At 36.3% G+C, this 15,657-nt stretch overlaps 1 protein-coding gene across 1 annotated transcript in view; it reads right to left on the reverse strand.

Annotated features, from left to right (window-relative positions):
• Positions 1 to 366: 366 nt before the first annotated feature.
• ETNK1 (ethanolamine kinase 1) overlaps positions 367 to 15,657 on the reverse strand; it is a 36,319-nt gene continuing 21,028 nt past the window's right edge. The window contains exons 6-8 of the mRNA XM_088141344.1: positions 14,147 to 14,307; positions 7,130 to 7,203; positions 367 to 6,032 (exon numbers count right to left, since the gene is read on the reverse strand). Of these exons, the coding sequence (XP_087997470.1) occupies positions 5,960 to 6,032; positions 7,130 to 7,203; positions 14,147 to 14,307 (308 nt within the window). The 3' untranslated portion in view covers positions 367 to 5,959. The remainder of the gene's footprint in view (positions 6,033 to 7,129; positions 7,204 to 14,146; positions 14,308 to 15,657) is intronic.

The raw sequence follows: 15,657 nt of genomic DNA on the forward strand, positions 1-15,657 counted from the left end.
CAAGAGGGTTGAGTTGCTTAGGCAAGTAAAACAAGACAAGACAGCTGATGAGGAACTGTCAATTAATACAAATGTGAGAGACATTTTATGTTTATGGGGAAAAATTAAGAGTAAGGTACTACCAATATTTAGATCTGGACTTTCATATGAGAAAAGTACATTTCAAAGCCCAGTAGTAAGTATGATTTATTTTTCTGATGTTAAAACTATCCAATTCAGAAGGCCTTAGGGGCCACATTTAAGTCAAGGTGTCAATATATTTCAGAAGTAAAAGATTCAGATGTTGGGAAATGGTTGATTCTGAGAAACATTTTTTCAAAAATTTATGTTATGAAAGGTAAAACAAAAACTGGATTAAAACCCCAATGCAGTTAAAAACCAGCTTTATTGTTACAACTAATTTTGAATTATTTACATAATATAAATCTCTTTGCAAGATACATTCCTTCATTGAAATCAATGATAAAAGGCCTTAATATAGAGCTTCAACAATGCTTAGCTTAAAAAAAGTTCACTCCAGTACAAGCCAATGAACAGAAAGCACAATTTTTAGTTCCATTCATAACATACAGATTAGGGTTTTTTCTCTCCCTTTCATTGGACAGGCAACCCTTCACAGGACAAGACTGACTGAACAAACAAAAGGTTAAAAATGTAAGGAGAGAAAAGAGAGCCAAGGGAATAGTCTGCTCCTATATGTTGTTGTCACACATGAACGGTGAGCCTCAAGAAATGAATCCTTGTAAATGCCAAGTTTTTCATTACCCAAAGATACCAAAGTATTTTAGCCGTTGATACCATTTACAACAATTAAGGATAAGGTTTCTTACACAACTATGGACTACCTCTGCAAATAAACAGGTTATGGGGCATATCAGAAACACAAGAAGCCATTTCAATACTTTGATCCTACTGAAATTAATTAAGCCTGGCAGTAATGTTACTGCTCCTTCTGACTGGTATCTATTTTTAATCTGTATTTTCACAGTTGAGCCACTGTGTTTGCTTGTCTACATTAGTATTTGCCTTCAAACTGTGAGAATTGCCTTTACTGTCATTTATAATTTATACAACACTTTCAGTCAGCAGTGCTTACAACTCATTTAAGTGCTTATTTATTATCTCAAATCAACCCATCAATTAGTACTTGCAGTATTGAGATGGAGAGCCAAGTCAAAAAGAATGTGCTCCAGATTGTCCACTCCTTCACTCCTAAGTCAACCACAGCTATTGACTGGCTTTCAAAACATTGTCAAAATGGCAGGCTCCCACAAAATGCTGAAGATTTTTTTTTAAATCCTAAACGTATACAAATATTAATTTGTGATCTAGCACAACAGATATTAATGTATTCTTACTATATGAAAAATGAAGATTTTATATACCAATATTTCAATAGGCAAACCGAAACTAAAGGCCTGCATCTTTGGAGGGAGGGTGGGAGAAATTTTAATTTTGTTGGAGAAAAATCACTGAAATCATAAGTTAATTTGTTTTGGGTTTTTTTTCTTTTGCTAATTTATTTAAAGCAGGCATGGATTACTTTGATAATTCTTCACTATGCTGGCATTTATTAATTTAGCAAACAAAAACATCAACTTTTCTTAACATTGTCACATGCAATCAATTCTGACGGACCTTTTCTCTCTCCCTCCCCCCACCCCACCCCCCCACCCCGTCTCCACACAAGAGTAACTGGCATGCACCACCAGGTGTTATAGGGCTGTATCCCTTTGGGAAGTCTCTAGTCATTCAAGATCTATAGCTTTGCAGCAGCCAACAATCATTTGTCCATAATAGATTAGATTTTCTATATATGGACAGTCTAACTCAACAGAAACTGAGTTCCAGGCCAGCTCTGCACAAAAAAAACTATTCAAGCCCCTGCAACGTAACTGTGTGCATGGGAAATTTTTAAAAGCACATGTAAATTAATTTTAAAAAACAGGCTGAACAGAATACAACTTTCCAAAAACACCTACCAGGATTGACAAGGACAAAGTTTTACTTTTGGGCATAGGGTTTTTTTAAACCAAAAAAGAAAATTAGGGCAAATTGAGAAAATTTTCAATTTTATCAGTTTTACCACTGAAGCAGCAAAAGGTATCCCTGAACGCTTGCAACTTTAACAACCTTCAAGCATGCCCACAAATGCTTTTGCTCCATGTGTACAAGACTTTTTGGAGAATGTCAATGAATCTATGAAAATGTCAATATTAACCAGGAGTAAACCATAATTCATTTAAACATGTCTTATGGAAATTCCTCATCTAATTTGCTTTAAGGACTTGACTTTCGCTGCTGTAGTTTTATATATGCATATCTTCCTTTTGCTTTAGCTAGTTCTATCCACAAGCTTTGATCATGTTGCTATTTAATTTCCAGGAGCCTCTAGTGTTGGGAAAGGAATTTGTACAAGGGTTTTTCAAAGCAAGAGTCACCTGTGCATGACAAACCACAAATGTTAAGCAGTACTCAGAGTGGACTTTCATTATGTATTATGAGAGAAAACAGTTTTTCTTATAATTAGCCAATTTGCTTTCTACTGGAAGAATGGATATTGTCACTTAAAACCAATTATTATGCTGACTCATTTTTTAGATTGATCACCTCTTCCAAAGTAAATGTACGAATACTAAGGCAGACACTACAAACACAATGAGAAAGACACCTTATGTAAGCTAATATGTATCCTCAGATACTGTACCCTATTGTTCTCCAACTGGGATTTCCCTTGAAGGCAGCCTATTTAACAAAAAGAGATCAACAGATGTCAAGAACTGGATTTTTGTTTACATCCAATTTCTACAAAAGGGAACATACAATGAAAATACATAGATTCATAAATGCGAGGTACCATACAATTCACACTAATTTACAAATGGTTATTTACACTATTATATATACACAGTCAGGCCCGGTTACCATAAATTGATTAGCTAATCCTTCTACAAAATTCACATTAAGAACCCTAGGCCAAGAGTTCAAAACAATACGTTTTTTTTTAAATCCACCACCATTACCAAGGAAGCTTTGACGTCTGAATCCATCAGGTATGATGATTAACCTGGTCTGATTGCCAGTGTGATGAAAAATTCATGTATTTCTACTTTACAAAAAGCTACTAGGCCACTATGGTCTGTAGGCTCATGTTTACAGTGTTGAATGATATTTCTAGTAACTCCCTATTTTCAGTACGTTTTATAACAATGTCACTAGTGATGGCATTAGAAATTTTAGCTTAAAAGTAAAGGCAACAGATTAGTTTGTTACCAAGTCATAGCCAGAATTACCTGAGGTTGTTTCTAGAGCTCTGGAAAATAAAAGATTCAAGTACTTGAAAAATGTAAGCAAGTTGGAAAGTGTGACAAAGCCATCTCCAAAAACAAAACAAAAACCAATTTAAAATAGGAATAAAAGAGCTGAGAGCAGAAAACCACAGCTCTGAAATAATAAAATAGAACCATATTAAGCTGCATGCACTATTCTTCAAGGTAAATGGCTATTTTCTCTTAACATGACTTAAAAGCACCAATTATTTTTATATGTCTTGTATGTATTCAAAAACATACTGTGCTGGAAAATGTTCAATCTAACACAATTTTGGCAAAAATGGAAACATGATTGAAATCCAGCCACCTTGGAGACCAAGCCAAAATACATATCTTCTAAAGAGCTCATTATATATATATTTTAAAAACTTTTAATTAGTTCAAACTAAGCTCAGCTGAAACATAATAAAAGCTTATCAATAATATTTGCAGACTCATCCAGTGATCATGGAGGCACATTCTTCTCTCTCCAGCTTAATAGAGGGGCCGAACAACTATACTTTGGATATCATTTTCTATGTAACAAAAATAATGATGAAGATGATAATAACCATAATAATAATGAACTAAAGTAGCCATTTCCTAGTATTACTAAGCCTTAAGCCTCGCTGGTGTAGGAAAAACCTAGCTTGAAAAGTCACATTTACTTGAATTTTTCCAACAGTAACATTCTGTAACGGTTTAATTCAGAGAGCATTTTGAGCAAAGCAATTTTAGGCTTTTTGAAAATCAAAGCTTTCAGTAATTTAATTCTGTCGAATTCCCAAGTGCCTCATCAGTAAGATGGCATTAAAGACTATGTAAAATGAATACAAAGACATAAAAAAGATCTGTTCTCTGTTTTCTTATTTTCTAGAGCTCAAGCAACACCCTTTACCTCATAAAATACACATTACCTTTAATTATTGGCTCAACACTGATCAAGAGAAGCTGCCCAATTTATGTATACTGTGGTAAGAGCTGAAATGTATCTTAAAAGCAAAGCTACCCTCCCCTTTGAAAGTTTTAAGTATGAGTAGAATATAATTCCTGTTACCATCCAGATAAACTGAACCTCAGCATTAACCACGCAGTTAAGTTCATCACATCCACACAGCACCACATTGGGGAAAGCTGATAACAGAATACAGATTGTACCTTAACTTTCTCTTAATTAATTCCACTGCCGAATAGAACTATTCTAATTTGGGACATTTGAAGACAGTGATTTTAGAAATATTACATCTCAAAATATATCTCATCATGTTTTTATTTCTGTGAACAGAAGATCTTATCAATGACTTAGGGTTGAAATTTTCATCTATCCTAATCATTGTATTAAATCAAGTCAGTCTTATTTTTTAGCCAATGGTTATTTTACAGAGTCTTATAAAATATATCTGAATAAATATTTTTATTGAGTCTGGGCAACAGGTTCCTCACTTCATTCCTATTTAGGTATATATATGGGCACTTAAGTGACCAAAAGTGGAAAAAAATAAAACCAACAGAAACTACTATTCAACTCAGTATAGTGACTTTCAAAGTTTAAAGCCACTTCCCCATTCTTAAACACACATGCTCTCACACATACACTAGTTAAGTAAACATTGTGTTTCATTTCACATTTTTGAAATTTAAATCATTCTTGGTAGGATAGCTTTTGAAAAAGAAAATCAAAACGTTCATGACCAATTCTCATTCTTCAAATGCCACTACCATTTACTAAGAGAGGAGGACAAAGAAGGTGGACTCAAGACAAGGAAGCCAACAAGGAAAATTATGAACACGCACAAAGCCTAAAGAAATAAGAATTCAGTGGTACAGTTTTGCTCCCAATCATTACAGGATTGCTCAACAGCATGCACTGTTGGTTTTTATTACAGTATCCAGCTAATACCTTTATCCTTAAACTATATAACAAAGGTGTTCAAAGATTTCAAAAACTGTTGTTAGGGAGGAAATGACATGACACCTGGAAGAGTGGTCATTTAAAGCTTACATTTCAGGATAAAATCCCTCTTCAGATTTAAAAACCTATAGAAAGTGGGTATCATTTCCTTAATGAAGTGAGCAGGCCTCCACAAAATTTTTGCTTCCACTATATACAAGAATGGTTATTTTTTCCACACAGCACTTTGCTAGAGCTTAGAGAAACAAGAGGATGAACATTATTTTGTTCCACCCTGATATAATCTCTAGTCAGCACCAGTGACTTACTTGAGTGCCACTGGGGTCTGTTACTGTGTAGATTTGATATAGTTCATAATTAAACAACTGAATGCTGTATCAATTTGAGATGTAAAAACTTTACAAGATGATAGCCTGCATTCTCTCCCTTAAGGAGGACCAATAAACAGCAGCAATGGAATGTTAAACTCGTAATAAATAATTCATGTAACACATTAAAAAATACAAGAAAAAGGATTAAATTTGCTTTCTTAATGTTTCAGAAATCCATTAGCTTCTAATCCTTCCACAATATCAGAAAAGACTTTCATTTTAAGTTTACATTGTTATTTAAAGGCAATGAAAAACAAAAAACACCAAAGGAACAATACAAATGTAGAGTTTTTCCTATTAACTGTACTCATGACAAAAACAGTAAGGAATCTTATCAACAGGCGGATAACCGAAGTTCTCAAATTTTACTCAGGAAGTTTTAATGCCATTACTTCATTCTTCATTTTGAAGTACTGATGGAAGCGAACAATCGCATACCTATGTGAGGAAATAAAAGTATTCCATGAAATATGAATTTTGGGTGCAGTTTTACATGAATCACAGTATTTAACTTTTATATGCACTTATTTTTAGTTTTGCCTGCCATCTAGTGGTTATGTAATGTTTTTGTAAATAGTTGTCATATGTAGGTGTACTGATAGTTTTTCCAACTTTTTAAAAAAATGTGGGCCAGAATATATGATATAGACGGTTGATTTAGGTTATATTTCTAGACACATTTCACCTAGCCACAGGTCAAATTGGTTAGCAAATTTAACCCACTCGGCATCTATGTTTTGACTTCATATAGCCAAAAATATTAGTGTTGCACGTTTTAATTGGTATTTATAACTAGCATGCCTTCCAAGGCTTAGTAAGATTGGGATTATGGGTCCCAGTAAGCATGGCACATATTTGGGGCCGTTATGTGTTGGGACTTCAACTTCCATGTCCTTCAGCTAATGTGGCAAATAAACATGCTGGCTGGGGCATTATGAGACTGAAATAACAGGGGTTATTTAAGGGTTAGGAAAAGTTGATGCACTGGATTCAAGACAGAAAAAAGCATGAAAAGTGGACATTTCCTGTATTCTCACTCTGCTTAGTCTATTAAAATTAATTTAATTCAAATTGATTTAAATTAGTCTCCACTCATTCAGTTATAATGGATTTTTAAACATTTTAAAAGTTAATTTGGTTGAGCTGCAATTCTCTGAGAGGGGATAAAAATAGTTTGCATTCATAAATCATTAGCACTTGATCACAAGCAGCTATTCATCAAACTTTGAGTAAATGAAATTTTAATAATTATAATCAAAAGAGCAGCTAGTTACGTGTTTATGCGTTACTATCATACTCCTATGCAGATGACTATTCTGAAAAAAAATATTTGTATCAACAAAAATCCATTTCACAGTCAGTCAGTTATGGTTATTTCAAATTTAAAGGTCCATATCTTAAATGTGAAAAAACACATTTGAGAAAATTTTACAAAAGTATTACTTGAAATCTGAAGCTTAATATTAATACAAAATCATGTAGATATAAAGTATTCTTATACATCTGAGTATAGGGTAATTCTGTTAATTACTTACCCTAGAAAATCGAAGTCAATAGTGGAGTATTTGGCCTGAATTAGAGCCCACAATCCCCAGAAGAAATGAGAGGCCTACAGAGGGGAGGGGAGGGGAGAGGAGGGGAAAAATAAACCCTGATCAGTGAAACCAATTAGCATGGTCTTGGTTTTCAGAGACTAGCAGATACAGCAATACAAGAATAATGAATGCTTATACCATTGCTTTAATATTGCATTCCACAATATTTGAGATTATGGTAATCTGAGTTTATGGTAATTTTGGCCAACAAACTTCTAAACCCAAGATTTAGAACAGTCTTCCCCAGCCTCAATTCTCACATTCAACCTTAAACTCTGAAGGCTCCAATTGTACTCTACTTTCATTTCCCTTGAAGTGGGACTTAAGACTTCTTCAGAGAAAAAATATAGTAATGTATAATTTAATGTAAACGTTAAAAAAAACCATAGCCATTTTATCCCTTTATATTTTGACATGAACAGTTTCTAGGGTTATTTTCAATATCAAACCAAAATTTAACAGACATTGTCAATGAGTTATAAACACAATACTGAAAATTGTAGTGTGCAGCAAGCAACACTGATTATTTTAATCTGGAATTTTCTGAAAACTTAAAACTGAAGAGATAAATTTCTTTTAGTATGTATAAATACTAAGGTTGCAATACCTAACCCCCAAAGTATGTCTTGAAACATAGCAAATCTTCCTTATTTACATAGAAGATATATTTCTATTTTTACCATTTTATTTCATAGTTGCTTCATAATATTTCCTGTTTCTTCTATATTACCCGATTGTATAAACATATACTTCATAAATATATATATGAATATAAATATATACTTCATAAACACCAAAGACAACTTAATTTCTATAAGTTTGTTCATATGTGACCTGCAAATTAGACCCCACCCATTTGGAAACTTTAATACCCTGAAGCAGTAACAGGGCAGATACTAAGACAATATTATGATAAACCATCCATTTGTGAATTAGGGTTTTAACATGAACTGTACTAAGCAATCCCATTCAATACTGCAATGTAACCTGAAATCTCTTACAATATTTATAGTTCAAAATTAAAGAAACTTGAAAAACAACTGAAGAAAGGGGTGTATGTATGTTTTAGGGTTATGTAGCCAATAACTGGTATTTTATGGGAAATAACTTTCCCCCAAGTGGTTTATTAAAGTCACATGTAAGCATTAGGTCTCACACAAGTAGAGTGGTTGTCAAAAGTTTGTGAACCCTTTTGAATGTTTAATATTTCTGCATAAATATGACCTAAAATGTGATCTGTTCTCCAAAGAAATCCTAAAACTAGATAAATACAACCCAGTTAAATAAATGAGTCAAAAACATACTTGTTCATTTCTTTATTGAGGAAAATTATCCAAAGTTACATATCTGTGTGTGGCAAAAGTATGTGAACCTCTAGGAATATCAGTTCGTTTGAAGGGGAAATTAGAGTCAGGTGTTTCAATCAATGGGGGGATAATCAGGTGTGAGTGTGGGAGGTCCTGCCTCATTCAAAAAATAGAATTCTGGGTATTCACTATCAAAGTCTGATCTTCACAACACAGGTATGTAGAAGTGTGTCACTGCTTGAACAAAGGAGATTTCTGAGGACCTCCGAAAAACAGTTGTTGATGCTCAACAGGCTGGAAAAGGTTATAAAACCATTTCCAAAGAGTCTGGATTCCATCAGTCCACTGTCAGGCAAATAGTATACAAATGGAAGCAATTCAACACCACTGTTACCCTCCTCAGGAGTGATCATCCAACCAAGACCACACCACGAGCAAGGTGTGTCATAGAGACCTCCAGGAGGCCTCAAAGAACCCCAGGGTTAATGTCTAAGGAACAAAAGGCCTCTCTTGGATTGGCAAATCTTCGTGTTCATGAGACCACCATCAGGAGAACTGAACAACAGTGTGCATAGCAGAGTTGCAAGGAGAAAGTTGCTACTCTCCAAAAAGAACACTGCTGCCCATCTACAGTTTGCGAAAGACCACATGGATAAGCCAGAAGACTATTGGAAGAATGTTCTGTGGTTGGATGAGACCAAAATAGAACTTTTTGGCTTGAATGAAAAGCATTATGTGTGGCATTCCAGCATAAGAACCTTTTCCCATCTGTGAAACATGGTGGTGGCAGTATCACGGTTTGAGCCTGTTTTGCTGCCTCTGGGCCAGAACAGCTTGCCATCATTGATGGAACTATGAATTCTGAATTGTACCAGCAAATTCTACAGGAAAATGTCAGCATATCTGTCCATAAACTGAAGCTCAAGAGAATGTGGGTCATGCAGCAAGACAATGACCCAAAACACACAAGTTGTACTACCAGTGAATGGTTAAAGCAGAAGAAAGTTAATGCTTTGAAGTGGCCAAGTCAGAGTCCTGATCTTCATTCTGTAGAAATGTTGTGGAAGGACCTGAAGTGGGCAGTTCATGTGAGGAAGCCCACCAACATCCCTGAGTTGAAGCTGTTCTGTAAGGAGGAATGAGCTAAATTCTTCCAACCCAATGTGCAGGAGTGATCAACAGTTATTGGAAATGTTTAGCTGTGGTTATTGTTACCCCCAAGGGGGGCACACCAGTTACTGAAAGCAAAGGTTCACATACTTTTGCCACACACAAATATGTAGCCTTGGATCATCTTCCTCAATAAATAAATGAATAAGTATAATGTTTTTGACTCATTTAATTGGGTTCTTTTTATCTAGTTTTAGGACTTGTGTGGAAAACAGATCATATTTTAGATCATATTTATGCAGAAATATTGAAAATTCAAAAGGGTTCACAAACGTTTAAGTACCACTGTATGCTAACACTGATAAGTCATCTCCCTGCTAAGTAGCTGCATCCTTTGGAAGGCTCACACAGCTGTTCTGTTGCAGGCTTAGGCATACTCAACCACTTTGCTAGTGACCCAAGTGCTCAGATGAGGCCAGCTTTCAAAGCAGCTCCGGGAGTCTTGCAAAGGATGGAGTTGCTGTAACTGTGAAGAGAGCAGCTTTGTTTGTGCTAACACACTACATAGAGCGCCTCTTTAGAACACTCTGTAAAGCCTTAATAAATATAAGATGTATTTGTAAAAATAAAACAGCTTTTAAATATCAGAAGATATACAAGTACTTCCTATTATATGGAAATACCTTACTCCTATAGGACTCTACTAAACTAGCTACTTTTAAGTGAGTTTGCTATGTTGAGAACTATAGCATTTTGTAGCATATACTATTTAATGCAGCTATATTTCAATATGAGATTAGATGGAACCTACAGCCACCATCTAACACTACCTATTTCATGAATAACTACATTCCAAATAGTTTGGTTCTGGTCTCACATTAATGGCAGAAAATAGAGGCCAGTTATGGAATGTCCTCAGAAGAGCTAAGACAAGTCAAGATGGTTAGCACTTGTGCATACCATCACCAGAACCAACTTGGCAGCACCTGATAAAGGCCTAGAAACTTTATTTTTTCTCTCTCCAAATGAAGAGTGTAGAGATGGTAGTAAGCAATTAAAGCAGATTAATTTCTTTTTTCTAAGGCTGTGTAATGTTGTTGTCTGAATTCAGAAATAATGATTAAGAAAAATGTGGCTATATGTAATCATGAGTGGTTGTCCAATGTGACCCTGGTGTTTCACTAAAATGTGTCAGTAATAAGCTGCTTACCTGGAAGAGAATGTGGCTGTATAAAGTGACCAAAGAGAGGACAGACCTTTTAAAGACTGCATCTCTCTGAGAGCAGAGGCCCAGTTTATAATACTGGATGGAAGTAAAGACTGAGCCTATCTGGCTGCCTAATATAAATTCAGTTAAGAAAATAACTGAAGGCTGCTAATGCCGCCATCACACATGTGGAACAAGCGTGGATCAGAAGGGAGCATATCTATTTGGCAAGTTCATAGCAAAGCTGGACTGTTACCTCTATCCGTTTAGCAAAACATTTGCTGAAAGATCACACACTTTGGCAGACTTAAAAAAGGAATAAATCCTGGTCCTGGTAAAGCAGAATAATATGATCATGATAAAAACAAGACTAAAACAGACATATAAGAAATGAAATGATGTTTCCAATGGTATTAATTTGGGAAAAAAGGGAGATGCTCCAAGCCAGAGATGATGGGGATGCTAGAGGACAGCAATGTGCTACACCTTTCCTAAAATGCTTCATGAGCTGCTAGAAAAAAGGGAAGTACCTTCCAATGAAAGACAAAGGGAAGAGATGACTGCAAAGGTATAATTTTACTAAAGGGAGAGCCAAGCTATTGCTATTTCAAACATCCAAAATGTGATGGATCTGATATTCCAGGATATTAAAATATTATTTCTGGAAAAGCCCTCAAAGGATTTCCAATTTAGCCATATAGGAAGTCCCTAAGAAAAGCTATCAAGAAGTCAGATAACCTGCTCTATCAGATCCTGGAGGGATTATGGAATCAAATTGCCCCAAGCTGAAAGATGGAGGGAATCAAAGCCTGGATAAAAGACTTGATCTGGTATCACCAAGACATTATGTGAATGCAGTTGGTTAAATAACTGTGGGTCTTCAGCAGGATTCCGATCAGGAATGGTGAAAACACATAAAACAGAGATACATTTAAAAAATGCATTGTCAAGAGACTGGGAATCTATCCTACTTCTGCTGCAAAGGATTATCCATTATCAGTTGCTTCATGATGCAAACAGCCTTCAAGGGCCTGAAGACCCTTTCAAATTATGAAGAGCTTGATTCCAATGCCTCATGATCAAGCACTTTGGAGGAGTTCCTTGACACAGAACAGGAGTGAGAGGAGGAGTTACTTTATGTCTATGCAAGAGAGATGAAACAGGTCACCATGGCTGGAGCAGGGCCAGACACAGTGATGCAGGGTGACAGAAGACACCTACCTTTGACTGCTGAGTCAGCTACATCACAAATTTAATTCCTGCTTGGCAAGTTGTCCTGCTTAGACAATTTGCCTCTTGTTCCCTGGCAAATGATACAGCAAAGGGAGTTTTGTCTCATACAAAAAGTTGATACAATTACATATAGTTGGAAATATAGAGGGAAAACACATCTGGTTAAGTGTAACTTGCATCTGAAACTGTCCAATTATCACCCATCCTTATCCACGCATGCAGAATATTACTGATGGTGAGAGCTTGACTAAAATGGATCCAATATAATAGAATTTAGTGCTGTAAGAAAAGGTACCCCTCTTCTCTATAAGATTCCTGACATGGTGCAAAATCAATAGCGCAGGAGATGGGTTCGCCTATCAGTTCTTAGGGTCTTCAGCAAGACTGGAAGCATTGGAATTAGGAGGGTGGAAACAGTAGCATCTTACACTTAATCTTTTATCATCTGAGAAGGCTGCTGAGCCTCAAGAACAAGAGAATATGCTATCCCACCAATTTGTTTGCTGTAGGAACAGAGACATTCTGAGGGATAAGGTTTAGTCCCCAGGCCAAGTACTGGGCCACTGTATCAAAGCATCACAGGCAGTTCAGAGTGATCAGCAAAAGCTCTGCTTCGAGATGAATCATGCAGATCCCATGGATTGATGGCAGTGAAAAGAATCTAAGGCTGTCTTAGCAGATGCATCCTTCACTAAGGATAAGATGGTAATCTTGCACCAAAAGACATGTTGGACTGAATCTCAAATATGGGATCTACCTGAATAAAATGTCTTCAAGAAGAGTCCTGAGGGTGACAGATACTTGCAAAAGCTATCAAGTGGTTGGTCCAAGGCATGATTAGGCAGCAGAATTCAAGAATGTGGAATGGAAGATAGTATGTATCTGCTTCATTATATCTTAGGCTATTTCAAAGAGCATGGGTCCACAATGGGATCATGAAAGAGGACCTGATGGAATGGGATGGCATGGAGCCGACTGAAATCAGGGAAATATACCCTTTGGAAGCAGAATGGTTGTGATGATCTCAGTATGACTGAAGGGGAAAGGCTCAATTTTGACTATCCTGATGAGTAAGAAGGTAGCCCAGAAGAGATCACAACTGTCTCAGATCTTTTCTGAGATCAATTCTTAGGCTGGGGAAAAAGGCTAGTAAGGATTGAACAATATAAATTGGACAGTCCTAAGGTGGGACTGGTGGTAATGGAGTTGGAGGTCATTATAGAGAGGAATTTCATTAACATCTGGCAGTGCTTACACCTTTTGCCTTCAATTATTTTAAAGAAAAATTAAGAAAAAATGATACAGCTCAAATATGAATGTGCTGAGAAAGTGGTAGTTACAAACACACTGAAGTCTTAGTAGGAAGTGGGGCTCCTGCCAAGTAATTTCATGAAATCTAGAAGATTCTGAAGAGGGCTTTGCATAGATGCATAAACAATTGTGCAAATCACAGAGACCACATTGAAGAACTTATTTGTTCATAAAGGAAGTACATGAAGTGCACCAGGCAGGGGCGGGCCTTCTCTACACATACACAACTGCACACATTCATATAGTTCTTGCCAGAAATGCCATGATTTGAACCATTTCCCTGGGGCGAAATCCCCAGCTATAATGTTTATCTTTGGTTCCTAGTTAAGGAGAGAAAAAGACCAGCATTTTCATAACAATGGCAAAGATGACAGAAGCATAGCACTTGTGAATCTGTTGTGGCAAAAGTAAGAGAGAATTATGAGAATCCTTTCTAGGCATACGCAGAGGTACTGTCCTGGAAAATTTCAGAATGTTTTATTTTGCCTTTGGACTCATTTCAGGGGTGGCCCAGCAATTTGCTGAAAATTATTTCCACAAAAACTCCACCAGAGCACCCCTTGAACAAACAGCATGGTCTGGAGGAGAAATAAAACATTCCACAATCCCCCAGAACATACCTTTCCTGGTAGGTTTTGCGCATACCTACACTTTTCCTACATACTGACTCAAATCCAGGAACAAATCATTGAATTTTGACTGCCAAGAAAGATGGCAAAGAGGATCTAAAATCTTGCCAAGAGCACTTGCACCCAGTCCTGCTGTTAGTAAAATAAAATTTAAACTTACCAGAGCAAATTGGTTTACTTGGACATAAAGCACCTCAACCTCTTTCTCAGTGACATCTGTTCCAAATCCTTTATATTCCTTGTAAGCTTCCAGGTAAGATCTCAACCATTGCTCTTGCAGCTTTCTGCTTGGATAGAGGTTATAGTCAACCTCACTCACTCCTACAAAACAGTAACTTGTTAAAAAGAAAAACTGAAATGTCCAAAACATTAACAATGTTTGTATTCTCATGTTATACTTTGCTCATTATTTAATGGATTTAACAGATTAAATGATAAACAGTAGTTGTTATAAGATCATCAAAGGAATTAAACTTAATACTGTAGGCATAGCAAAAACCCAAGACGGTCTTATTCCAGTACACTACATAATACTGTCCCTTTACAAAAATAAACAGATACTATTTTTGTGTAGCAGCACCAACTACGTTTATTGTTATGGGTGCACACTTTAAGCCACTTAATTCAACATTAATCCATCAAAGCTTCAGTTAACTGAATACTGTTGACTAGCTTTCATAATCTCAAACAAAAATTATATGTTCATTTGATCCATGTCCTTGCCACTTAACATGAAGCCTAGATGACAAAACATCCTTTAATACCCACCAAACATGCCACTGTACCTATTTTTTAAAGATTCTTTGAATTGAAAAATAAATAGGAAACGAAGCAAAGCAGTAGTCTTAAGGGTACTGTTTTTTCAATAATTCCTTAGATGCCCATGAACATCCAAGAAGCATTCTTATAAAATTATAAAATTCTTATAAAATGAAATGGGAGGTGACTAGCTAAAGCTTTTTTTTGCCTCCTGGTGGATGACTGGCCACTGTGACTGTGACCCCTTTATGCAGAGAAGTGGGGAACAGAGGAGCTGGAACGTTGGGAACAACTGCTGGACGCAAGAAAGGCATAGGAAGACAGATTAATGTATTCACAGCTGCTCCTTAAAGCTTCCACAGGCAGGGTTTAAATCCAAACACAGTCTCCTTTCAAGCTTCAGTCTATTAAGTATTAAATTATAATGTCCCACTAAAGAGATTAAGTCTTTTTAGTCTTGCCTTCTCCAACAGACTAGTCTGGAATGCCAGTCTTAATTGAGGAAATGTAGGCACTCCTTTTCTTTTAAAGAAATTACCTCCTTTATTTCCCACCCAACATTCTTATTTGAGGGGAAGTTCAGTTGTCCATCAGGGAAGTGAGCTTTTCTGAAGGGTTCAGGGGGTCTTACAAGCCTGAACAGAGAAGTCGAACAGCTGTTTCTTTTACCTTTCACTTTCTCTCTGCCTTCAGCTTTTGCTCATTCTCTCTATGCTCCTGCTCACGAGCCCTCTTCTTGTAGTCTTTATGGCCATCAGACTCAGAGTCTGGAAATACTCCCTAAAGATGAAGCTTACTCCCAAGAAGGCTAGTGGTTTCCCTTCACCGCAGCCATAACTACCACAGCAGCCATTTTGTGAGAGCAACCATAGCATGTTCTTTACATGATGTTTTCTTAGTCAGAGAAGATGC

This window comes from Python bivittatus, unplaced genomic scaffold (assembly GCF_059951505.1).
Source record: "Python bivittatus isolate LINGU-HERP-01145 unplaced genomic scaffold, Pbiv_v1 ctg000330_np1212, whole genome shotgun sequence".
NCBI classification, from domain to species: domain Eukaryota; kingdom Metazoa; phylum Chordata; class Lepidosauria; order Squamata; family Pythonidae; genus Python; species Python bivittatus.